The sequence below is a fragment of the Schistocerca nitens genome, chromosome 4 (genome assembly GCF_023898315.1).
Source record: "Schistocerca nitens isolate TAMUIC-IGC-003100 chromosome 4, iqSchNite1.1, whole genome shotgun sequence".
Classification (NCBI taxonomy): Eukaryota; Metazoa; Arthropoda; class Insecta; order Orthoptera; family Acrididae; genus Schistocerca; species Schistocerca nitens.
The window spans coordinates 79,973,879-80,001,752 of record NC_064617.1 but is presented as its reverse complement, the minus strand read 5'-3'; the positions used below and the strand labels follow the sequence as shown (position 1 = coordinate 80,001,752).

Genomic DNA, 27,874 nt, shown 5'->3' with positions numbered 1-27,874 from the left:
ACTCTGGGTGTATGAACGAATTTGCCTTCATCCATTGGGTCTCGTCTGCACTACTTACGTTAATGTTTTGGCTCAATAATTATTCTGGGTTGCCAACCTCGGGTCTTTTCTGCACGTTTGACTATTGCAGTGGCGCTCTGGCACTTGAAGTTGCGGAGTGTTACTTCATACTGCCCATTTACGCTGTATTGCGACATTTGCTCTTTTTCGTCCCTTGCTTGGATGTTTTGTTGCAATGCTGGCCTGGTGCCGTGGCTTTCTCTACATTGGTGGTACACCGTGTTGACATTCCGATTGACATGTCGGTCTCCAGCTCACCTCCTTGGCTCTGAGCTCATTGGGTAAAAATTTTAAAAAAGTTTTAGGCTTGGACACTAAATCATTCTGGAGTGCAACAGCGTGCTTCAACACGGTGTTTTTTTGGTGGACTAACTACCTCAGTGCTGCAGTACAATTAGAGAGCATTACCAGCCTGCTCGACCAGCTAAAGGAGCAATTAAAACGAAACGCTGAGGAAAGTTGCCCGAAGGGATTCTTTTGGTTCAAGACAATACATTTTGGCGCACATCCCAAACTGTGGCTGCAAAATTGATGACCCAGCGTTTTCAGTTGGTCGACAATGGACATATTCACCTAATCAACTCAACTAGCTCCTTCAGGCAACTGTTTCCTAACCTGAAGAAATACCTGAAGGGTCGTCATTTTGACGACATTAAAGACGTTAAACATGCTGATGAGAGCTGACCGAACGTGTCTTTCCAAACCCAGGAACTTCTCTCCGTCCTGTCGTAATTATTGAATTGGTGATTTTGGAAACCAGATAAGTCTGGGTCTTTTCGTAACGCATATTATGGTAATAATCACAGAGTGGATGCGTAAATAACGACAGTGCCTCTTCCTAAGGGTATAAGCCCATAGCAAAGAGCGATGAATGAAGAAACAACATGAGTCAGCGACTCATGGGTTTCTGTACCAGTCAGCAGATGGCATCACAAGTCTGCGTTCTTTTTCTATGACTGAGGGGCATCAAAGGAATGAGCCAATAGCGTTTGTAGCATGTTGTTCAAATAGTAATTGTCGTCTTGTATACTAAAATGTCTTTATTTTTCTGATTGTTGTTCTGGTTAAAACCACAACGACACAATAAATTGATTTTGTCTTGCTCTAACTGACTGTGGGCACTTCAGTAAAATAAAGCATAAGCATTTTCCCCACTTGATACCACTCCTTTGTTCCCAATGGCGGAGAGGTTGCTACACAAGAAGCCCAAGAAATATTTCAGCGTGTGTGTTCCAGAATACCTATAATCAAAAAATAATGCGCTAAGTTTCAAGTGACCAGATTCGAGCCCCGAACATTTTGTGTATTGATCATTGGCGGATAGAATATTACGAGAAAAGTTTCTTGACCGCGAAGTCCATGCGGAAGACCGATGCCGCCCGGCAGAACGTTAAATTTTCGCCTACAAAGTATGTGGGCATTCAATATGATTCATAAACCAAGGTGAGGACTGCCAGTCTCGCTAGCCGGATGAAAGCAGAGCTCACCATCTGCAGCATCGTCGACAGGACTGACTGCGGACCTTTGGTACAGAGCCGAGTGGAGGGTCTGAATCAGAGGCTGAGACGGTTCTGGGGCCGTGTGGGCTGCAGATTCCTCGACTTGCACCATAGGGTGGTGGGGTTTCGGGTTCCGCTGGATAGATCAGGAGTCCACTACACGCAGCAAGCGGCTACACGGGTAGCAGGGGTTGTGTGGCGTGGACTGGGCGGTTTTTTTAGGTTAGATGGCCTCCGGCAAGTACAGAAAGGGCAACAGCCTCAAAGGGTGCGGGACAAAGTCGGGACATGCGGGGACCAAGCAGCAATCGGTATTGTAATTGTAAACTGTCGAAGCTGCATTGGTAAAGTACAGGAACTTCAAGCGCTGATAGAAAGCACAGAAGCTGAAATCGTTATAGGTACAGAAAGCTGGCTGAAGCCAGAGATAAATTCTGCCGAAATTTTTACAAAGGCACAGACGGTGTTTAGAAAGGATAGATTGCATGCGAACGGTGGTGGCGTGTTTGTCGCTGTTAGTAGTAGTTTATCCTGTAGTGAAGTAGAAGTGGATAGTTCCTGTGAATTATTATGGGTGGAGGTTACACTCAACAACCGAGCAAGGTTAATAATTGGCTCCTTTTACCGACCTCCTGACTCAGCAGCATTAGTGGCAGAACAACTGAGAGAAAATTTGGAATACATTTCATATACATTTTCTCAGCATGTTATAGTCTTAGGTGGAGATTTCAATTTACCAGATATAGACTGGGACACTCAGATGTTTAGGACAGGTGGTAGGGACAGAGCATCGAGTGACATTATACTGAGTGCACTATCCGAAAATTACCTCGAGCAATTAAACAGAGAACCGACTCGTGGAGATAACATCTTGGACCTACTGATAACAAACAGACCCGAACTTTTCGACTCTGTAAGTGCAGAACAGGGAATCAGTGATCATAGGGCTGTTGCAGCATCCCTGAATATGAAAGTTAATAGGAATATAAAAAAAGGGAGGAAGGTTTATCTGTTTAGCAAGAGTAATAGAAGGCAGATTTCAGACTACCTAACGGATCAAAACGAAAATTTCTGTTCCGACACTGACAATGTTGAGTGTTTATGGAAAAAGTTCAAGGAAATCGTAAAATGCGTTTTAGACAGGTACGTGCCGAGTAAAACTGTGAGGGACGGGAAAAACCCACCGTGGTACAACAACAAAGTTAGGAAACTACTGCGAAAGCAAAGAGAGCTTCACTGCAAGTTTAAACGCAGCCAAAACCTCTCAGATAAACAGAAGCTAAACGATGTCAAAGTTAGCGTAAGGAGGACTATACGTGAAGCGTTCAGTGAATTCGAAAGTAAAATTCTATGTACCGACTTGACAGAAATTCCTAGGAAGTTCTGGTCTTACGTTAAATCAGTAAGTGGCTCGAAACAGCATATCCAGACATCCGGGATGATGATGGCATTGAAACAGAGGATGACACGCGTAAAGCTGAAATACTAAACACCTTTTTCCAAAGCTGTTTCACAGAGGAAGACCGCACTACAGTTCCTTCTCTAAATCCTCGCAAAAACGAAAAAATGGCTGACATCGAAATAAGTGTCCAAGGAATAGAAAAGCAAATGGAATCACTCAACAGAGGAAAGTCCACTGGACCTGACAGGATACCAATTCGATTCTACACAGAGTACGCGAAAGAACTTGCCCCCCTTCTAACAGCCGTGTACCACAAGTCTCTAGAGGAACGGAAGGTTCCAAATGATTGGAAAAGAGCACAGGTAGTCCCAGTCTTCAAGAAGGGTCGTCGAGCAGATGCGCAAAACTATAGACCTATATCTCTAACGTCGATCTGTTGTAGAATTTTAGAACATGTTTTTTGCTCGAGTATCATGTTGTTTTTGGAAACCCAGTATCTACTCTGTAGGAATCAACATGGATTCCGGAAACAGCGATCATGTGAGACCCAACTCGCTTTATTTTTTCATGAGACCCAGAAAATATTAGATACAGGTTCCCAGGTAGATGCTATTTTTCTTGACTTCCGGAAGGCGTTCGATACAGTTCCGCACTGTCGCCTGATAAACATAGTAAGAGCCTACGGAATATCAGACCAGCTGTGTGGCTGGATTGAAGAGTTTTTAGCAAACAGAACACAGCATGTTGTTATCAATGGAGAGACGTCTACAGACGTTAAAGTAACCTCTGGCGTGCCACAGGGGAGTGTTATGGGACCATTGCTTTTCACAATATATATAAATGACCTAGTAGATAGTGTCGGAAGTTCCATGCGGCTTTTCGCGGATGATGCTGTAGTATACAGAGAAGTTGCAGCATTAGAAAATTGTAGCGAAATGCAGGAAGATCTGCAGCGGATAGGCACTTGGTGCAGGGAGTGGCAACTGACCCTTAACATAGACAAATGTAATGTATTGCGAATACATAGAAAGAAGGATCCTTTATTGTATGATTATATGATAGCGGAACAAACACTGGTAGCAGTTACGTCTGTAAAATATCTGGGAGTATGCGTGCGGAACGATTTGAAGTGGAATGATCATATAAAATTAATTGTTGGTAAGGCGGGTACCAGGTTGAGATTCATTGGGAGAGTCCTTAGAAAATGTAGTCCATCAACAAAAGAGGTGGCTTACAAAACACTCGTTCGACCTATACTTGAGTATTGCTCATCAGTGTGGGATCCGTACCAGATCGGGTTGACGGAGGAGATAGAGAAGATCCAAAGAAGAGCGGCGCGTTTCGTCACAGGGTTATTTGGTAACCGTGATAGCGTTACGGAGATGTTTAGCAAACTCAGGTGGCAGACTCTGCAGGAGAGGCGCTCTGCATCGCGGTGTAGCTTGCTCGCCAGGTTTCGAGAGGGTGCGTTTCTGGATGAGGTATCGAATATATTGCTTCCCCCTACTTATACCTCCCGAGGAGATCACGAATGTAAAATTAGAGAGATTCGAGCGCGCATGGAGGCTTGCAGACAGTCATTCTTCCCGCGAACCATACGCGACTGGAACAGGAAAGGGAGGTAATGAGAGTGGCACGTAAAGTGCCCTACGCCACACACCGTTGGGTGGCTTGCGGAGTATAAATGTAGATGTAGATGAACTTGTAATTGTCAACAAGTTTATTAATGGATTAGTGACCACTCATTCGGACTAAAAAGTAGCCACAGGAATCTCACATCAGGTGGATGATATATACCAGAGGATTTCAGCAGTTTTTATCAAAATCTTTCGGAACCCTAGTACGGAGAGAGATATGGCGTTTAGAGACGATGACGTTTCTTGAATTTATAATTGTCACATAATCAGTTCATGTTATTTTTTTTACTGTAGCAAATTATTGGTATGTTGCTTTGTATGGCGTCCTATTTGTGTCAAATGTTTTAAGAAGAAAATATTTTACGCTTGTTTTTCATCTGGAAAAAGGACACTGAATGATATTTTGAGTGGGATCCATGATGATCATGAATGTCTGCCTTCACTGCTTTTCGTCCATTTGTTATTAATTTAGCGCAGAAACGATCGGAGAATTGCTCCGAATTTTTAAGTTTAGAAACTACACAAAAGTAGCAAATTCAGAAGTTGGCCACATCAATGTGTTTTTACGCATAAGGTGTGTGCATCAAACAAATATGGAGTTAGCTCTCAGTTTGGAAAATATATACAGTTTAAAATGGTATTTAGCTCATGTGCATCGCTCCTAGCAAAGTCAGCTACATAGACATTTCGACATCGTTGATTTTCCCGACAGCAGAGTAAAATTGCAACATGATCGGTTTTTCCAGAAGCAACACTCCTGAGCTAAACTATGTGCTTACACCTGACATCAAAGTCTCGGAAACATTTTCTCAATGAAAACTTCAAGTTTAGTGGCTGATTACGTTGCGTCTTTCATTTATGGTTCAAATGGCTCTGAGCACTATGGGACTTAACATCTACGGTCATCAGTCCCCTAGAACGTAGAACTACTTAAACCTAACTAACCTAAGGACATCACACAACACCCAGTCATCACGAGGCAGAGAAAATCCCTGACCCCGCCGGGAATCGAACCCGGGAACCCGGGGGTGGGAAGCGAGAACGCTACCGCACGACCACGAGCTGCGGACTCTTTCATTTATATTTTAAGATCAGTTCACAATCGATGGAACGGAACAAGAAGGATGGCGGCATTTATACAGGCCATCAAAGGAATAGAACGGAATGCGACAGAATTGGTGGTCGACGTCAAGGTTTCTCAGGAATGTTTTGATGTTGGCATTGCTGGACGGACAGTGGTGTCATCTGCTAAAATCCGAAGTTTACCTTTTCTCGCTGAGCTCATTCGTGTTATAGTACAGGATTTTGAGCTTTTGTGTCCTCTACAGAGCTAAGCGAAATGATATTGTGTTGACTTCTCGTGCAGTGTGAAAACATCATGCATTGATGGCGACGTCGCCTTACATTATGTTCCACTGAAGCTCAGTGTGAATCAGCCATTAAACAGACAATTATAGAATCAGTTACCACACATGTTCATTTATAAGGATACACAGTTCTCTTGTACACCCGAAACTAATTTTCTGAAGTCATGATTCAACTGAATGATACGCTGACGGGTCAAAATATTATGCCCGTAAGCTTAATGGCGTGCTGTTCCACCTTTGGAACACAATACAGCAGCTATTCTGCGTGTAATCAATTCAACATGTCCCTGACAGCTTTCCTGAGGTACGTGGACCCAGATGTCAATCCACAGGTCACTCAGTATCCGTGCATTACGGTCCGGTGGTTGATGGACGCGAAGCTGACGCCAGGGTAGTGTCCCGGATATGTTGCACGGGCTTCAGATCAGACAAATATTGTGGCCACGATAGCAACGTGAGTTGAGTATCAAATGGCTCTGAGCACTATGGGACTTAACATCTATGGTCATCAGTCCCCTAGAACTTAGAACTACTTAAACCTAACTAACCTAAGGACATCACACAACACCCAGTCATCACGAGGCAGAGAAAACCCCTGACCCCGCCGGGAATCGAACCCGGGAACCCGGGCGTGGGAAGCGAGAACGCTACCGCACGAAGTTGAGTATCATGCTGATCAAAGCACTGTAGCACGATTCTGGTCTTGTGACATGGGCAGTTATTCTGCTGGAAGAATCCATCGCAGCAAGGGAAGGCCTCAACCACGAAGGAATGCAGGCTGTCCTTGGTAATGTCCACATAGTCTACAGATGTCATGGAGGTTGTGGTGAATGCCTGCCATAGCATACCGCTGTTCACACCAGTCGGCATCAGTGCTGCAGTTATGTTTCGAGTAGTTGTTCACCTAGATGATAAAATGTCGTGTCTACAACGCTCTTACAGTAATTAAGCCAATTTCGAATCTCAAAATAAATGAATGTTCCTTTTCTCGATGTTACTCGAATAGAAAAAGATTAGTTCGGTTGGCGGACTACACTTGGTGCAATGTCTCTCCTGATGTAGAAGTTGTTCTCGTAGCGGCATAGAGAAATACAACTGACAATGTGCTGCACGCTGATCGACTGAACTGACCCTATCACGCCCGTGTCATCGATCTGCAACCTTTATTACTAATTAATAAAACGACTAGGCATACAACTGCAATTTAGCGTCACCAGCAATGGATCGTTGAAGACATTTCATTGTTGTTTCTTCTTGCATCCAAATAATTCCATAGCCAACACTGGAAAATTCTTCATTTGCCTATTTACACTTCTTTCCATATCGACGCGCAGGTCGCCGAAGTGGCGTCAAATCGAAAGACCTGCACCAGGCGAACGGTCTACCCGACGGGAGGCCCTAGCCACACGGCATTTCCGTTACTTCTTTCCATACGTTAACGTACAACATAACACAGAAATAAAAAACAAAACCATACTGACCTCCATAAAGCGAGAATTAACCATAGAATAAAAGAAAAGAATAAATATCGCATGGAGCATCTGTAGCTGTACAGTTCCAACGTTCATTATATATCTGCTAGGCAGTTAACTTTACACTAGTACTTCATTTCTATGAATGATCGTTTTATATGAATACGTATGGTAGTAAAGTTGGTCACAAAAGAGGATAACAAGACAGTAAATCTGGTCACGGCCACCCACCTCGTGTTATGAGAAACCTGATTCTTCCTGTGGTATCGTGTATCGATATCACCCAACATGCGTTGCAAAGTTGGTAAAATAATTGTAGATTTCTGTCAGACACCGATAGTGGTTATGCGGGAACTGGTGGATCCAATGGAGCACACCTGCTGAGTCACGATTGCAGTGGCTTGATACCACGGGTGCCGTCTGCCACTACACTATAGGATGACCGACGGCAGCCAGAGATCCACTCGGAGCCTCTTAACTAGGTGATGCCATGTAAAAGCCACCTAGTCGTGGCTCTGGCATCTGCATCCATGCATGCTATAGTGCAGTTGACACTGAGAGCCAGACTTTATTTCTTGCTTTAATATTTCTAATGAGTCTTAATTTGTTTGGAGATATACAAGGTAAGTAAATCTTCTGTTTTTTTGTTTTTTTGTTAACTTGCTCGCTGTTCATTTCTGTTCCTGTCCAGCTTTTCTATGATGACAGTTGCTGCAACACTCTGTAGTGCCCGTCTCCTTAGCACTGTGTACTAAGTGGTACACAACCAGGCAACACATTTCCACTGATCTGCTGACAACTTAGGATCATCCCTTGCCCACTGCTGGCAACATGGGAGGAACCTGCAGAGGTTGTCTGATGTGGAGCATGAAGTTTGACAATGTCCACTGCACAATGCTCTGAAACACTTGTGCCTTTACCAGAATTTCAGTTTGTCGTCAAATCTACCCAAGGTGACCAACTATCGTACTTTTCAGAGTAAGCAAGCCTGCAGTGAGGTATGAACATCGACAACTTGTCACTTACTCGTATTTCCATTGTCTTTTTTCTTCCTTTATTGAATTTCAGCTTAATATACCACTCTCCAGCCTCCAGAAGAGTTAAAAAACATAATGACCAGATAACAAACAATAAAAAAAATTTCAAATGTGTGTGAAATCTTATGGGACTTAACTGCTAAGGTCATCAGTCCCTAAGCTTACACACTACTTAACCTTAATTATCCTAAGGACAAACACACACACCCATGCCCGAGGGAGGACTCGAACCTCCGCCGGGATCAGCCACACAGTCCATGACTGCAGCAGGCGATAAAACGGTGACTTTTTACAAACTGTAAAAATGGTGGAAAGTTGTGGAAGTTAAACATTAAAAAAAACACGGGGTTGACGATGCAAATGAAGATACACTAATAGTAGACAGGCACAACTAAGAAACATGGCGACTGTCTGGTTTCTGTTCACAACACTTAAAATAGGGTATGCTCAACACTGAACAATCACATAAACACTGCACTATAGAGTAGATACGAAGATGACACACCACAGCCTAAGGCAAAAGTGGGGGGGGATAGGACCTAGGCAGATGAGGGGAAAGAAAGGGAGGGAGGAGAGCAAAAGGTAATAATGGGGTGAGCCAATGGAGGGAGATGACACATAGAAAGTGGGGCAGGGCGGACAAGAGAAGGAGTGGGAAAGGTAGAGGAAGGGAAAGCAAAAGGACTCGGGGGGGGGGGGGGGGGGAGACAATGGAGGCAAAGAGAGGGTAGATTGGGGAAAAACACGATGGAAGGGGGGAGAGGGAGAAGGACTGAGGTAGGGAGTGGGAGGTGAGGATCAGAGTTGATAGGAGGGTTAAATGGAGGGAGAGAGGGCATCATCCGGGAGGGGGAGTTGACAGAAGCCACTTTGGGAAAGGAGATGAAAGGTGTAGAGGTGGAAGGTGGGTGGGACACAATGGTGAAGGCGCGGCAGTGGGCAGGGGTTGGAGCAGCAACCAGGGAATGAGGGGGATCAAGTCTGCAGGAAGTGTAAAGGACTCGGAAAAGGAGCAGATGGGAGGATGGAATCAGGTCATTGAGGATCGACGTGGGGGATGGGAGGTGTACACGGGAGGCGAGGCAGAGTGCATGGCACTCGAGGATCTAGAGGGATTTATAGAATTTGGTTGGGGGGGGGGGGATATCCAGGAGGGACTGGCATAACAGAGGATGGGACGGATCAAGGATTTGTAGGTGTGGAGGATGGTAGTTCTATTGTCCAACAACCACTTTCCATATAGTTATCCTCACCACAGGGGCACGCGAGCAGCCGATTAACTTCGCCATTTCGAGAGGCTTGTTCCCAGCTTCAAGCTATAACAATCTGCCGTTTGTCAAAGTCACATACTCGTATGTCACTGGGCTTGCCTCTTTATGGCCCCATATCGCCGCTGGAATTTTTCCCCTTTGTGTTTGCTCTGATTATATATGAGGCGTATTTTTTAAGTTAGTACCATTTTAAAACTAAAAAAAACGTGCTAAGATATGTCAATAATTTTATTTTTACATGAGAGCCTGTACCTTAACCTACTTTTCTACATAATTTCCGTCAACATTTAGGCACTTGTCATAACATTGTACCAGTTTCTGAATACCCTTCTCATAGAAGTCTGCCGCCTGAATTGTGAACCACTGCATCACCACTGTTTTGACTTCGTCATCGTCTTGAAGATGCTGACCTCCCAGGTGTTTCTTCAACATTAGGAAAGCCATCCCGCAAGGAGGAAATCGTAAAACGTCTGTTTTCTCTCACCTTATTGTCCACTTCCTGCACCAAACTTTCATTAACGACTGAAGGACGCCCACTCCGTTTTCATTATGCACATTTGTGTGGCCATCTTTAAATGCTCTCACCCACTTTCTTACCATTCCATCACTCATAATGTTTTCTCTATAAACTGCACAGATCTCACGATGAATATCGATCGCTTTTAGGCCTTTAGCACTAAGAAATCTTATAACAGACCGTACCTCACAGTCCGGGACTCACGATTATCGAAGTAATCTTAAACACTCAGTACACAACGTAAAGAAGGAAGTATCAGACTGTAATGGCATCAGTTCGTAGACAACAGATGTAGGTACCCAGTGCGCATGCGCAGAACGCCGACCGCAGCGCTGCGGTCGCAGTGTGGCAAGACGGTACTTACTTAAAAAACACGCCTCGTACTTACGCTTTCTGTATCACCTAACTGCAACATCACCAAGATGGCAGTCCATCTTGCGGTGGCCAGTGGTCATAATGTTTTGACTCATTAGTGTAACTAGGGCGATGCTTACCGGAAAGTCTCCGACGTGATGTTGGCCAGGTTATTGAAAGCGAAATTGACAGTCTGGAGGCGGGGATTGCCGCTGAACGTATCCGGCTCGACGTGGCTGATGAGGTTGAAGGCGAGGTCGACGTGGCCGAGGTGTGGTAGGCCGGCGAACAGGCCCGGCGGAAGCGCGCGCAGGCGGCACAGCTTGGCGTGCAGCGCCCGCAGCCGCGGCAGGTGCCCCAGCGAGCCCCCGCGCAGCGCGCCCAGCTCGTTGGCGTCCAGGTGCAGCACGCGCGTGCCCGCCGGCAGGTCGGCCGGCACGGAGCTCAGGCCGCGCAGCTGGCAGTCCGCCTGCGTGCCGTTGAGCGCGCACGCGCCTGCCCGCTCCGGCTGCTCCACGCCGCCGCCGGCGCGCCACCGGCAGTCCGTCACGTTGCCCGCGCAGGCGCCGCCGACGGCAGCGCCGTGCAGCGGCGACACTGCACACAGCGTCACCAGCGCCGCCAACCACCGACACACCTGCACAGACGACGTGGCACGAGAACACGAAAAAAGCTGGTGGCCTGCCCGCTTGCTGACCCTCGCAGAAACGGACGAAATGTCCAACGACGGTATTGTTGCAACATCAAGAGCTAATCTAGGGTTCGGTTGTAGGGGAGGGGAAGCGTCACAGTTTTCGATTCTCTTTGACTCCTGTCCCTCCCCAGAATGTAACTCGCCATCTTTCCAACTTGTAACATTTCACAGTTGTCTACGATTTTAATCATATTGGGTGGTCCATGTAAACGTTTCAACGCAAATATCTCTGGAAAAACAACAGATGTTGAAAAACGTCTCTGACGGGTATGAATGTAAAGCCCGGTCCACACGCAACGATCTGTCTGCGCAGACATCGGCGCAGATATCGGTACATGCAAAAGATCGCTGCAAATGTGGTGTGTTCACACGACACTAGTGGTGGGCAGGAAATCGCGTATCTGTTAGAAATCGCAGTGACTGAGAAGTCACAGATATCACAGTAGCAACTTTACAGAATCTAACTGCGATTTCAGTCACAGTTAGCAGTCGCAAGTAGTATTTCACATTCAAAGACGTGCGCCATCTATTGGTCGAATTTAGCACTGCTTTCTGCGATTTCAGTGACAAGTCGCAACTAAGAGTCGCAAGTAGCAACTAAAAAGCGCGGTTAACAGTGGCATCTGTTGGCCGAAGTTCGTACTACGTCCATCTCTGCGGTACGCTATGGAGTCTAACTGCGATTTCCGTGACAAGTCGCAACTAAGAGTCGCAAGTAGCAACTAAAAAGCGCGGTTAACACTGCCATCTGTAGGCCAAAGTTCGTACTACGTCCATCTCTGCGGTACGCTATGGAGTCTAACTGCGATTTCCGTGACAAGTCGCAACTAAGAGTCGCAAGTAGCAACTAAAAAGCGCAGTTAGCACTGCCATCTGTTGAGCAAAGTTCATACTACGCTATTCGCTACCGAGTCAAACTGCGATTTCTGTGACAAATCGCAACTAAGAGTCGCAAGTAGCAACTAAAAAGCGCAGTTAACATACTTTTCCTAGTGTCATCTGTTGACCGACGTACGTACTTCGTCATGAGAGCCTTGTGCCTCACGAGATCGATGTGCTGTGTGTGCATATGAAGGGCTTATTTCAATAGTGGTACAAGTCCATTTTTGTTAATTTTGAGATATAGAGTCGTAAAGTTAAATGAGGGCTGAAAAATCTGCAGTTGAGATACCAGAAATATTCAAGCATATGGCTTCTTGCTAGAGATGAACCTTTATTTATGTTTGTTTGGATCACTAATTTTAGAAGCATTATAGACAGAAAAGTGGGGGTAATGGACTTGTACCACTATTGAAATAAGCCAAGCCTTTCATATTATATGACGACATGCACATTCAGCATCAGTTATGGTTGGTCAAATACTGCTGTGACTCTGAATGTATTATATTAATAAGAAGCAACATTGCCATTTTCTCCTGAAAATATCAAGTAACGTAACAAATGTGTTTGATTCTGCTTCCAATATGACAGTTTTGGTTAATACTCCACATGCCTACAGGACTTTGCAATGTTAACACAGCAGAACTCAGACATCTGTATAAGTGTAGAGAAATGAAAACAGTCATATGAATGCCTCACTTTTGTTCCGACACAGTTCAAGACTCGGAAGAAAAGTTTTACACCTGGTGTTCTACATGGCAACTTCACACACAAGAACGTTTTGCCGACACTACTACCACCTACATAAGTAAGCTTTTCCTGTGTTACTTTCAAGTAATGCACTTAAGCTATTCCTGATTTAACTGGAAGATCTGTACTTCTCACTTTCATATCAACAGCCTCAAAATGCATATTGTAGACTTCGGGATATGTTACAGGTCAGTGTCACACCAAGATTGTGGAGAAAGGGGGCGGGGGGGGGGGGGCATGTCGCTCTCCAACAAGTGTTTACCAATAAGTAAGTGGCGGAAAATTATGGGTATAGGACGGCTTAACATGTGGAAAATGAGATTTTTATTATTCACTCACTGTATTTGACATTTATTATTCCTTTAAAATCGCACAACAACTTCAATAAAACACAGCTTAATCATTCACACACTTATTTCACAATTGTTTCACTTTTAAACTGCAAATCCTCTAAGAGCTGTCTTGAATCTTCACGAGTCTCTCCCAACAGCTTTGATGTGGATAGATACGTACAGCAACCAGTAATCAGAGTCAGAACTGTGTCTGCAAAAACACAAGGATTATTAAACAATTTTTGCTGTCATTAATTACTAGAAATATAATTGACAGAGTAGATTGCTAATATTTGCTATAATGAATATCACATTTGCAAGAACGATCTCACTGAAGTAATTAAGTCCATCGAAACGCTTAGAAACTAACCTCTCGTCTGACGAAAACGGTCTAAAGACGCAGTGGCAATTTCTTCAGATCTGTTGACAATGATATTTTGAGTTATCACTTTACTGAGTGACTGAAATGTAGTTCAGGTACCTGTGAACATAACAATATGTTAGAATTCATTTTCTAAAGACGAACTATTACGGTACTGTACGGCTACTTACATATTAATTACACTATTAATATTTTCACAGTTGTTTCTTTAATACAAAATTAAAGCCAACGGAAGAAAAAACGTAAAACATACTTGCCAATGACAGGTTTGTTGCGATGCAATTTTCCGTGTTGACAGATGTAACTTTTTCATACAGTAGTAAGTCGCAGAAGTAGCAGAAGTCACAGAAGTAGCAGAAATCGCAGAAGTAGCAGAAATCGCAGAAATAGCAGTGGCGGAGGGATACACGACCTATGTTCCTTAACTGCGACTCTTAACTGCGACAAATCGCAGTTAAGAATAACAGATACTGAAAAGTAGCATTCACAGAAATCACTGATATCGGAAAATCGCAGTTTAGCCCATCACTACACGACACAAACCCCAATCTACTACTCGCCTGCCATCTGTCGGTGTAGAAATGAAATATCAGTGGCAAGCGACTACGATCCCCGTAAACGTCAAAATTTAATTCAGTTATTTTGAAATATAGAAATGGAGGAAGTTCTGTTGTGGTCTGTGTTCGCAACTTGTGTTGCAAAAAACATTTAGACCAACCGCAGGAAACAGAGAAAGCGGTCAAAATGGTGTAGACAGTGGCTGCTAAAGCGAAAGCAGTTTTCTCACGTAAATTTACTGCGAGAGTTGCAGGGCGAACCAGTTTTGTTTTACATTACCTCGTGTTCCATTTCTTCGCACATTGGCTCTCCAATTTCATCTTCAATTGTATTCCTGCTTGGTCTTGGCGTTTCTTGATCACTAAGAAAGACAAGCAGATCAAAATACCATAACGTTGGCTGGTATACTTGATCTACTCCTACACCAGATCTTCTAGATTTCTGAACTTTGGATAACTCTTTTCGGTAAACAATTCGCTGACAGACTTAATTTACTTGACTTGCCTTCATGAACTCATCCTTCAGGAAAGCGTAAATAGCTTCACATCTGTTGGGTATTATTTCACTCAATGCTTGTTTCGATATTGCAGATGAAAATTCCAAATCCTTGTAGCTCCTTCCTGTTGCTAGGAATCTTAATGTTACCGCCAGCCGTTCATGAGGAGAAATTGCCCTTCTCATACAAGTATTTTTTCTCATAATATGAGGGGTTACAAGCTTTAAGAGGTAATTATAAGTTTCGACATCCATCCGCAAATAATTTCGCCAATTCGCAACGAAATTATTTTTTTATTACCGTTTCTCTGCTTGCCGAGGCGTCAACTACCCGCAATTTTTCAATTAGAGCATTGTATGCTGCTGTCTTTTCGTCTCGGTCACTATATTCTTTACTTTTAATCTTCCACAAACATGGGTGGTTTCTGTATATTTCAATGAATTCACTTACAAACTCTCGAGAACACTGACGAGTATCAGCCATTTTAATGCTCTGAGCGTACAAATACAAACACTAGACTGAGCAAACAGCTGTTTCGCGCCAGATTTGCGGCGATCTTCTGTCCACACGCTCCAACTTGTCTGCGCAGATGTGGTTTGAACCCACAGATTTGAGAGGTTTCGCTCAAACCTCCAACTCCAACTTCCAGGTTTGCACACACCTCAGGTTGGTGCAAATCTTCTGTCCACACGCAACGATCTGTCTGCGCACATGTGATGTGCGCAGACATTTGCGCAGACAGATCGTTGCGTGTGGACGGGCCTTAAGGCAGGGGCTCATGAAGGAAAATACCTTCAGACATTCTAAAACCTAAGCAAATAATATTTTCAGCGCAAAGTTACGACTTTTTCAAAAATAGACAGCCCATTTTATTTATTACGCAATCAATATGAAAAATTACAACAAATTCAGTGCAAAGAAGCCTGCTGCCACATCTTTGGGACGGCATCCAGCTTCACCATGGCAACCAGTGGTTGAAAATGGTTCACTAACAGGCTTTGAGAGGGCAACCCATGTACTGTCAAAACGAAGCTCATTTATCCTACATGTTTAAATATTTTTAACGCTTCTTAATTGACAATAGCTGTTGAACAAGCTAAGTTTAGTGTGCGTTTATTTTCCTTTCTTGACAATGTTCTTTTAACTAAGAAATTTTACATTGTTATTCGACCTATAACCCATTGGTTAGTAATGACATCATTCCGTCAGAAGTGGACGGAGCCTCCAATATATATAGTAAGACGAGCACTGGTTTCTCCAGTAGTGATTTACCACCAGATGGAGGTTCTTACTCATTGGTAATTCATCGTTTTATAGCTTTATAACTTTATGTATTTTCTTTAATATATGTAGCCCTCTAATTAAAGCTTTGTATATGACTTGTAGGTCTGAAGGTGACCACAGTAGTGGTCGAAACCGGTCACCGTAATAAATAAATTGTGATCAAGGCTGCTTTTGATAGTAAAAAAAATAATGGCATTGGGTGCATTGTAATACTTCAATCACATCCTCAGAAATTGCAAAGCGAAGTTGACACTTGAAATAAACAAAACGCCCCCGAGATGCAAATGTGAACCCCACGTTGCTCATATTCACGATGTAATTGATGCACTACGACGCGACGAACTCTACTTAATGCTATTTACATTGCTGTTAAATGGGATGGAAACAATACAGATGTCCAGTCAGAAACGATGAGAAATAATGTAAGGGTTTATTCGTTTGTACTTTATCGATCCTTACTGTAGTATTACAATGGGCATAATGGTAACGAAAAACTAAATATCAAAAATGGTTCAAATGGCTCTGAGCACTATGCGGCTTAACTTCTGAGGTCATCAGTCGCCTAGAACTTAGAACTAATTAAACGTAACTAACCTAAGGACATCACACACATCCATTCCTGAGGCAGGATTCGAACCTGCGACCGGAGCGGTCGTCCGGCTCCAGACTGTAGCGCCTAGAACCGCACGGCCACTCCGGCCGGCCCAGTAATTTATGGAAGGGCTTCAAATGGTTCAAATGGCTCTGAGCACTATGGGACTTAACATCTGAGATCATCAGTCCCCTAGAACTTAGAACTACTTAAACCTAACTAACCTAAGGACGTCACACACATCCATGCCCTAGGCAGGATTCGAACCTGCGACCGTAGCGGTCGCACGGTTCCAGACTGAAGCGTCTAGAACCGCTCGGTTACTCCAGCCGGCGAAGATAGCAAAGACAATAATTTTCGGGAAAAAGATGTTGAGTCACCTGTAATTCGCTTTCAGTTCAACAAACAAGATACAATTCAAGCATTTTGTATGTTTTGGCTGTTGCGAGAATTTTGATGGGAATTGTGAAAACAATACAAAGCAGCCCACAAATTTGCTTCTACCATCAAGATCATTTCAGTGTCATCTAGTGATTGTGAAAGAGGGCTTTCCCACACGAATCTCATCATTAGCGAGGTAAGAGCCTTTCTTTTAACAAAAACTGTTGCTTCATTACATTTTATGAAGTCGAGTGCCTAATCACTGACTCGTTTTCACCCTTCAAACTATGTGGAATCCAGATTGCGTTATGGACAGCACTCCGATATGGACAGAAACAGCAAGGAAAGAGAGAGGAGAGATGTACAACGAAAACCTTTCAAACCTTTTGACACTTTCATAACTGTAATTTAAAACATTTTCCATTTTTCAATATCTAATAGTTCAGTATCTTATAGATCAAATTTACGTATGGTTACCTTACTGAAATTTCCTTTTTGTAACAAATCGCAAACTGAAAAATAATATTTAACTTAATTAATAAAACATGTAATAAAACATTGATGGCGCACATGGGAATTTCATTTTTTACCAGTACAATTATCATATTCATATTTTTTAAATGCTCAGAAAAGGATTAAAATAACGTTTTAAGAAGTATAAATTTCAAAAACCCCAATCCATATGGTCACTGTAACGGAACCTCTCTTTTTTTTAACAAATGAAGCAATATATACATATATTATACATATATGTATATATTGCTTGTCCGGAAAGTAAGTCAAATGATTTTTTTTCTGCCAACCCAGAATGTTGCAGTGTTACTTCTGGTGGTGTAAAAGCTGGTGAGGGGCCTGGGGAGGGCCTCGGCAGTTAGTTAACTGCTAGCCATTGGCCAGTGCTGATTGCTTGTAGTGTGTAACTGGGTTCGAGTGACACAACAGGAGATCAAAATACCACGATTCAATGAACAGCTAAACGCCATTAAATCAAAAACACAAAGTGCAGAGTGGCACATGAAGGCTCTTCCGAGGCCAAAAAAGGTGATGCTCGACCTCTTTTTTGATTCCACAGGCATTGTACATTGGGAGTTTCTGCCATAGGGACAAACTGTCAACAGCCAATTTTACTTGAAAGTCCTTGAAAGGCTCCAGTCAGGGAGGAGATCAGTGGAAATTGGCGACTCCATCGTCACAACACGCCTTTTCACACCATCTTCGTTGTTGGCGAGTTCTTGGCCAGGCACAGTGTGGCATTGCCGCCCCGGCCACCGTAAAATACCAGTCTGGCGCCAGCGCACTTGTTTCCTCGAATAAAGACAAGCATAAAGAGCCATCGTTTTGGGACTGTATGCGCTGTGAAAGCCGCCACGACGAGGTGTCTGAAGGAGGTTCTCGTCAACATGTTCCAGGAAGCCTATCAGTGCTAACAGAATCACTGCAGAAAGTGTACTGACGCCCATGGGCGCTATTTTGAAGAATACTTAACATTCGTAGTTTTATTTTCAATAAACTGTTCGGATTTATTTAAACAGTGACCTGATGTAGGACTGCATTTTTCTGTGTTGTGGTACTGTCTGTCCCCGTGAATTGTAGAGACTTTGCAATGTTAGTCCAGCAGTGCACATATCCTTCTCCATGTTCTGCGTTCATCTCTATTCACTGACACATTCTTGGGAATGATTGTTACTGGTAATTATTCACCACGGCAAATGGACCTTATCGCATATGGGGGAACGCCATTTTCACAGTTACACGGCATTTGCGGATGAATAACCAGGAATGTTGATAAATCGTTATCATTTTTTGAAGATAGATTTTCCATATGAGAGTCTAAATAATACCATCGTTTTTCAAGAGGATCATCTGCAGGATAATTAAATTAAGCTCCATCAGAATAAACGAGGCACATACAAGGATATCAATATATAGAGGATAATGCGTCATAAAAAAAGCTGCGCCTGATGTACGGTTATAACTGACTGTAAAAGATTTTCGCTATATCGACATCTTCTAGTCCTGTCTTCCTCAGTTACTTGTAATATTACGGTATATTGATAATTTTTACTTATGGACCGTCTGACATAGGAAGAAGAACACCACCAAAAAAATCAACAGGAGCGTAATATGTAAGAAATTGTCCACGCAGTTCAAAACATAACTACTTAATACGAAATACCAACCACCAGAACTGTTTATAACCTATAGGCACAGTGACAAAAATGTAAATTAAATAACAAACATATGTACATATTCCAGGCCACTGATAATGCCTTGCAGAAAATAAAGGCGAAACGCGTATGGCACAAAATTGTGTTTTATTCAATTGCTGTCAGACGGTCCATAAGTAAAAATTATCAATATACCGTAATATTTTCGCTATAGCGTGTATGAGTGATCAAGCTGTGATGCTGCAGTGCCATACTTCTCTGTAGTGTGTAGTGTGAGACACATGATAAAACTGCACCGCTGCTGCTATGGCGCCATGCTGCGGCGAATATGAGGGAGGAGGGGTTCGTGTGGGTCATGTCTCCCCACCCCCCACCCCCACCCGCCGCCCCTCCCCCTTTCCGTTGCCCCAAAATTTTATTTACTAGAAGCATTTATATTTTTACATGCATCAATTTTTTAATTTCATAGCGAATTTCCAGAGAATAAAGTATCATGGAGTCTTGAGTACGCAGTTCTAAGATTTGCGAGCTGCATTTAACAAAGGACACTTGAAAGTTGCTTGTGTGATGGCCTGCTCGTGTGGATGGTCTTGGAGTGTGATCGGTAAATGCCTGTAAGCCCAGGGTGACCTACCTGCTGTTCGCAACAAACCTGACACGGTTTGTGAAACTGCACGTAGAACTGGCAAATCACAAAAAGTTGAGTTAGTGCACACAGAAATGGAAAGACCCTCCACTAAGAAAAAACAAGAACACAAAAAAGAACTCTTTTCCTGAACATTCATTTTTAAAGGACTGCGACGATATATTGCTAGAGTACCTCTTTTTCCGCAAACAGGCGCTGCAGCTGTGAACTTCCTCTACACCACGAACAAATAGAAAAAGGATAAACAGCGTTTACACCACTATTGTGCCAAAATGAAGACAGCTACGCTGGCCAAAATAAGGAGCACCAAATGCTGGAAGAAAGTGTCGCATCTCAGTGCTAAATGAAATGTCGCGTTATACCGAGAAGGACCGGACAAAGCCGAGACATGCCGAGTAGTGGCGAGACAGGCCGAGCCTCGGGCCGCACGCGGGCAGCATATTGCGCATGTGTGAAGTTCTGCATGCCCTGGTCGACTCTGGCATAGGCCCTGGTTGGACCATAAAAGACTTGGCTTCTCACCAGACAAAGGAATGACCCATATGCAGAAAAATGCTTACAGTGCGGTATTTTCATGAGTGAGGTTCAGTGCTCACTGCTATAAATTTACTGGCCATTAAAATTGCTACACCACGAAGATGAAGTGCCACAGACGCGAAATGTAACCGACAGGAAGAAGATGCTGTGATGTGCAAATGATTAGCTTTTCAGAGCATTCACACAAGGTTTGCGCCGGTGGCGACTACTACAACGTGCTGACATGAGGAAAGTTTCCAACCGATTTCTCATACACAAACAGCAGTTGGCCGGCGTTGCCTGGTGAAACGTTGTTGGAAGAGAAATGCGTACCATCACGTTTCCGACTTTGATAGAGGTCGGATTGTAGCCTATCGCGATTGCGGTTTATCGTATCGCGACATTGCTGCTCGCGTTGGTCGAGATCCGATGACTGTGGAATCTATGGGCATCTTATCTGCATGGCTGTAACGGATCGAGCAGCCACGTCTCGATCCCTGAGTCAACAGATGGGGACGTTTGCAAGACAACAACCATCTGCACGAACAGTTCGACGACGTTTGCAGCAGCATGGACTATCAGCTCAGAGACCATGGCTGCGGTTACCCTTGACTCTGCATCACAGTCGGGAGCACCTGCGATGGTGTACTTAACGACGAACCTGGGTGCACTACTGGCAAAACTTCATTTTTTCGGATGAATCCAGGTTCTGTTTACAGCATCATGATGGTTGCTTCCGTGTTTGGTGACATCGCGGTGAACGCACATTGGAAATGTGTATTCGTCATCGCCATACTGGCGTATCACCCAGCGTGATGGTATGGGGTGCCATTGGTTACACGTCCGGTCACCTCTTGTTCGCATTGACGGCACTTTGAACAGTGGACGTTACATTTCACATGTGGTACGACCCGTGGCTCTACCCTTCATTCGATCTCTGTGAGACCCTACATTTCAGCAGGATAATGCACGACCGCATGTTGCAGGTCCTGTACGGGCCTTTCTGGATACAGAAAATATTCGACTGCTGTCCTGGCCAGAACATTCTCCAGATCTCTCGCCAATTGAAAACGTCTGCTCAATGGTGGCCGAGCAACTGGCTCCTCACAATACGCCAAGCACTACTCTTGATGAACTGTGGTATCGTATTGAAGCTGCATGGGCAGCTGTACCATCCAAGCTCTGTTATACTCAATGCCCAGGCGTAACAAGCCCGTTATTACGGCTAGAGGTGGTTGTTCTGGGTACTGATTTCTCAGGATCTATGCACCGAAATTGCGTGAAAATGTAATCACATGTCAGCTCTAGTATAATATATTTGTCCAATGAATACCCGTTTATCATCTGCATTTCTTCTTGGTGTAGCAATTTCAATGGCCAATAGTGTATTATTATGTTCTATGGTGTTCCATAGCGCCAGTTGGGAAAACGTGGTCTAACCTTGTGGTCCTCCATGACAGCTCTTTGCAGTATTATACCAGACACAGACTATTTATAAAATGGAATCTATGTCAAACAATAGTATTATAGGGCACCAAGTCTGGATAAAAATTTGTCTTTGTACAATAATTGGTTCTGTACTTAGTTTTAGGCTAAACAAACTCCTTCCCTGAAAACAGATGTACTGTAAGTTAGTCGCACTGGTATCTGAGTTTGGTCCTGAGCCTACCTTCTGGCACTACACACTGAGGTGACAAAACTAATGGGATACCTCTTAATATCGTGTCGGCCTCCTTTTGCCCGGTGTAGTGCATGCACTCGACTGGAAGTCCCCTGCAGAAATATTTGAGCCATGTTGCCTCTATAGACATACATAATTGCAGAAGTGTTGCCAGTTTGTGCACCAACTGACCTCTTCATCATGTCTCATAAATGTTTGATGGGCTTCATGTCAGGCGATCTGGCTGGCAAAATCACTCGCTCGAGTTGTCCAGAATGTTCTTCAAACCAGACGTCAACAATTGTGACTTTGTGACATGGCACACCCCACACCATTACCTCACGCCATTTTGGAGTCGCCACCAGGTTGCACAGTGTCTTGTTGATGGGTCCATGGGTTCGTGGGCTCTGCACCACACTTGAACGTACCATCAGCTGAAATCGGGACTCATCCAACCAGGCCACGATTTTGTAGTCGTCCAGGGTCCAACCGGTATGGTCACAAGCTCAGGAGATGCGCTGGAGGTGATGTCTTGCTGTTAGCAAAGGCACCTTCGTCGGTGGTCTGCTGCCATGACCCATTAACGCCGAATTTCCACGCACTGTCCTAACGGATACGATGGTCGTACGTCCCACATTGATTTCTGCGGTTATTTCACGCAATTTGATCGCCTGTTAGCACTGGCAACTCTACGCAAACGCCGCTGCTCTCGGTCTCTAAGTGAAGGCTATTTGCTCACCGCATTGTCCTTGGTATGCCTGAAATTTGGTATTCTCGGGAAACTCTTGACACTGTGGATCGTGGAATACTGACTTCCCTACAGATTTCCGAAATGGAATGTACCATACGTCTAACTCCATCTACCACTCTGTTGTGTACATAGTTCCGCGTAGTCAGCGCGTACACAACTTTCCCACTAGAGCGCGCCCCGCTAAGCACAACAGCGCAGGCGCAGCGCTTGTCCATCTCCGCACTACGAAATGGCGCTGCCTAAGAGGTGGACCGAATTCTGCTTCCGCCGATCCGCGTATTAATATGTAACGCAGCCAATGAGATTGCTGCTAACGTAGGACCTTTTCTCCTCACGGATCACACTCGTGCAGTGATATCTGAACGCTCGAGGTATTATAACGAGTGTACACACCTCCGATTAGTTGGTTGGTTGGTTGTTTGAGGTTTAAGGGACCAAACAGCAGGGTCATCAGTCCCTTCCGATTAGTCAGTCTGCATCCGTCTGCATAGTCTACATTAGTCTGCATTTGTCTGTACCAGTCTATAGTCAAGTTTCAGTCTGCGCCCAATAAAATTATCATATTCCTGTACATAGCCATGAAGATAAATGTATAGACACTTTGTCAAGTATCAGAGATATGTGAGAATATGATTAACGTACCAAGATCAAAGGAACTTCAGTTTGTCAATTGTAAATAGCATGCAGAATGAAGTTAAGTAAGGTTTATGATTGTTATTATTTTAATAAATGTGTGTGAAAATTAATCAAGTTCTGTTTAAAGTTGGTCACCGTCAATCTGCTACTCTAAGCGTGCAAGTGGCGTTTCTATCGTCTGACCTAACAGCAGAAGATAAACATGCCACGATAAGACCACGAGAAATATTGCTGACACTCGCCTACTTCGTTAGAGCGACAAGTCAAATAATCAGATGGTGTGTGTACCGAAGGTCTTACAGTGCGCACACCACACACTCTGCGTTCAAAGTCTCCTAACTCCCGTCGTGCGGAAATCACCTGAGTGCACTGTCCTTTTATATCTTGTGTACAATACTTCCAACATCTGTATACGTGTGTATCGCTATCCCATGACTTTAGTCAAAATGGTTCAAATGGCTCTGAGCACTATGGGACTCAACTGCTGAGGTCATTAGTCCCCTAGAACTTAGAACTAGTTAAACCTAACTAACCTAAGGACATCACAAACATCCATGCCCGAGGCAGGATTCGAACCTGCGACCGTAGCGGTCTTGCGGTTCCAGGCTGCAGCGCCTTTAACCGCACGGCCACTTCGGCCGGCTGACTTTAGTCACCTCGGTGTATAGCTAGAAGGATAGATAAGCATAATTTTAGTGTACAAAGTGTACGATATGCTCGGATATGCAAATGATCAGCAGTTCGGTGCAACAGCACAAATTTGGCAGGAGTAACGCCATCTAAATTCCGCCTGTAATAGAATATTACACTCTGGGTTGTTCTTCCAGAAATTTCTTTTACTTGTTGGTTATTTCTGAGAAACGTCTACCACCACGTGTCAGAATTCGACACTGGCAAGACCGCTGCGTATGAAGCCTGCAATATCTTTATCGTTCCACGATACTGCTATAGCCCGCATCTCGTGGTCGTGCGGTAGCGTTCTCGCTTCCCACACCCGGGTTCCCGGGATCGATTCCCGGCGGGGTCAGGGATTTTCTCTGCCTCGTGATGGCTGGGTGTTGTGTGCTGTCCTTAGGTTAGTTAGGTTTAAGTAGTTCTGTTCTATGGGACTGATGACCATGGATGTTAAGTCCCATAGTGCTCAGAGCCATTTGAACCATTTGATACTGCTATTGGCGTGTCCCAGTATCCCACACTGTGATCCAAATGTGGAGTCGATGGATTTTGGATGGCAATACTCAATTTATATGTCCCTACGTGAATAGCGCTCGCAAGGATACACATACTGTTGGCTCTGCTGTGCATCACTGTACAGCCACATCACGTACCTTGGTTCAGGAAAGGCAGTTGTTCACACAGACTGAAAAAAGGCGCCTCAATCATCACAAACAACCAGCGTGGCGACCACTGTTGCTGCTTCCCTAAAAGCGACAGCAGAGGGACCCGCGCCCACAGTATTGCGCCCAACAGACGACACTTGAAGAACGAGCGGCACAGCGTCATATAATCTGACGACTCCCCGCTTGGCGTGCATCATCACGATGGACGTATCCTTGTGTGAAAGCTCTGAGGGGAAACTCCCCGCTTGGCCTGCATCATCACGATGGACGTATCCGTGTGTGAAAGCTCTGAGGGGAAAGAATGTTGACAAATGTATTAGTCTCCGTTATAAAATGGGTCTAGAGCCTGGCGTGATGCAACGGGGAGCTAGTAATTTGAGCAGTAGCTGTTACATCTCTGACGTATTAAGGCTTGTATCCTATCCACCAGGCCACTACGACGTCATCTTTCAACCAGGTAACGTAAGACCTCATGTCGTCCATGCTGTCCTCACCCACGTTGGTACAAAAGGTGTTCAGCTGATACCCTGGCCAGTGCGTCCTCCATATCTCTCATCCACTGGTTGTGGGTTGCCGATTGAATGGTACGCCACCATTTGCCACCCACTGGGCCACGGTTGGCACTATTCCAACGTATGACCTAAGCTGGCTGTAGTTCCACCTTCTGCGGCTTACGAGATCGCTGCCAGGAGTGTGGGCCAGGTAGGAGGAAGGGGACAGCGAGCGGGCAATGCCCTCGTAAACAGAAGTCTGCAGCTGGTTTGGCGTTTGCCCTTAAGCTTATGCTCTGAAAGACGGTATATCGGAAGTCTGTAACTTGCTGGGCCTGCACGATTTAAGAGTTTGCATTTGTGGTCTGTGTAGCGAGCCTAGGCTATATTTGTTTTTCGTGCAAGAGGTATGGCCATATTTACTGAGTTCCGTCTTGGATGGAACTAAACTGTATTGAGTCCATCGACAACCTGTGTACCTCTATTGAAGCACAAAGAGTGTGTCTTTAAGCACTGACATTTCTGCTTGCTATTTTCTGAATCCGAGCTTCACTCAAGTGATTTACTATCAGTTACTGGAATGTGTACTGATATTTAGGCTGGCCATAAGTTATAGTGAGAGGAAGAAATGTTGAACTGCCTTAGTGTTAAGAACAGTTACTGCTGGCTATTAATTATAATCTGTTGCCCTTCGATTCCCTTTACATTTATTACCTGAAGGAATCGATTGGCTAAATGCATGCCATATATGGGGAGCAGAGTGACGCTAGTGCAGCACGCAGTAAACAGTTAAAAATAAAGCCTCATATTATCATGAATGTACTGTATCTATTATAACAGCGTTTTCTAATACGAGGGCAGTTCAATAAGTAATGCAACACATTTTTTTTCTCGGCCAATTTTGGTTGAAAAAACCGGAAACTTTTTGTGGAATATTTTCAAACATTCCCGCTTCGTCTCGTATAGTTTCATTGACTTCCGACAGGTGGCAGCGCTGTACGGAGCTGTTAAAATGGAGTCTGTAACGGATTTGCGTTGCAAACAACGGGCAGTGATCGAGTTTCTTTTGGCGGAAAACCAGGGCATCTCAGATATTCATAGACGCTTGCAGAATGTCTACGGTGATCTGGCAGTGGACAAAAGCACGGTGAGTCGTTGGACAAAGCGTGTGTCATCATCGCCGCAAGGTCAAGCAAGCCTGTCTGATCTCCCGCGTGCGGGCCGGCCGTGCACAGCTGTGACTCCTGCAATGGCGGAGCGTGCGAACACACTCGTTCGAGATGATCGACGGATCACCATCAAACAACTCAGTGCTCAACTTGACATCTCTGTTGGTAGTGCTGTCACAATTGTTCACCAGTTGGGATATTCAAAGGTTTGTTCCCGCTGGGTCTCTCGTTGTCTAACCGAACACCATAAAGAGCAAAGGAGAACCATCTGTGCGGAATTGCTTGCTCGTCATGTGGCTGAGGGTGACAATTTCTTGTCAAAGATTGTTACAGGCGATGAAACATGGGTTCATCACTTCGAACCTGAAACAAAACGGCAATCAATGGAGTGGCGCCACACCCACTCCCCTACCAAGAAAAAGTTTAAAGCCATACCCTCAGCCGGTAAAGTCATGGTTACAGTCTTCTGGGACGCTGAAGGGGTTATTCTGTTCGATGTCCTTCCCCATGGTCAAACGATCAACTCTGAAGTGTATTGTGCTACTCTTCAGAAATTGAAGAAACGACTTCAGCGTGTTCGTAGGCACAAAAATCTGAACGAACTTCTCCTTCTTCATGACAACGCAAGACCTCACACAAGTCTTCGCACCCGAGAGGAGCTCACAAAACTTCAGTGGACTGTTCTTCCTCATGCACCCTACAGCCCCGATCTCGCACCGTCGGATTTCCATATGTTTGGCCCAATGAAGGACGCAATCCGTGGGAGGCACTACGCGGATGATGAAGAAGTTATTGATGCAGTACGACGTTGGCTCCGACATCGACCAGTGGAATGGTACCGTGCAGGCATACAGGCCCTCATTTCAAGGTGGCGTAAGGCCGTAGCATTGAATGGAGATTACGTTGAAAAATAGTGTTGTGTAGCTAAAAGATTGGGGAATAACCTGGTGTATTTCAATGCTGAATAAAACAACCCCTGTTTCAGAAAAAAAATGTGTTGCATTACTTATTGAACTGCCCTCGTATTAGACGGATCTGTTGAAAGATAGTTTTCCTTATGATTGCTGTAACAGTTTCTAAGCAACTTTATTCCCTATGTTTGCGTAGTAATGTGCCAAAGAGTACCATGTGATCAAAAATTTCCTTTGGTGCTTATGGTCGTATCTGTGTATTGCTTAGTTTAACCTATGTATGGAAGTGAAACATGGAGAATAAATAGTTTGAACAAGAAGAGAATAGAAGCTTTCGAAATGTGGCGCTACAGAAGAATGTTGAAGATTAGGTGGGTATATCACGTAACTAATGAGGAGGTATTGAATATGATTGGGGAGAAGAGAAGTTTGTGGCACAACTTGACTAGAAGAAGGGATCGGTTGGTAGGACATGTCCTGAGGCATCAAGGGATCACAAATTTAGCATTGGAGGGCAGCGTGGAGGGTAAAAATCGTAGAGGGAGACCAAGAGATGAATACACTAAGCAGATTCAGAAGGATGTAGGTTGCAGTAGGTACTGGGAGATGAAGGAGCTTGCAC

At 44.4% G+C, this 27,874-nt stretch overlaps 1 protein-coding gene across 1 annotated transcript in view; it reads right to left on the bottom strand.

Annotated features, from left to right (window-relative positions):
* LOC126251645 (phospholipase A2 inhibitor beta-like) overlaps positions 1–27,874 on the bottom strand; it is a 59,352-nt gene that overhangs the window by 16,953 nt on the left and 14,525 nt on the right. The window contains exon 2 of the mRNA XM_049952198.1: positions 10,757–11,253. Coding sequence (XP_049808155.1) covers positions 10,757–11,253 — 497 coding nt within the window. The remainder of the gene's footprint in view (positions 1–10,756; positions 11,254–27,874) is intronic.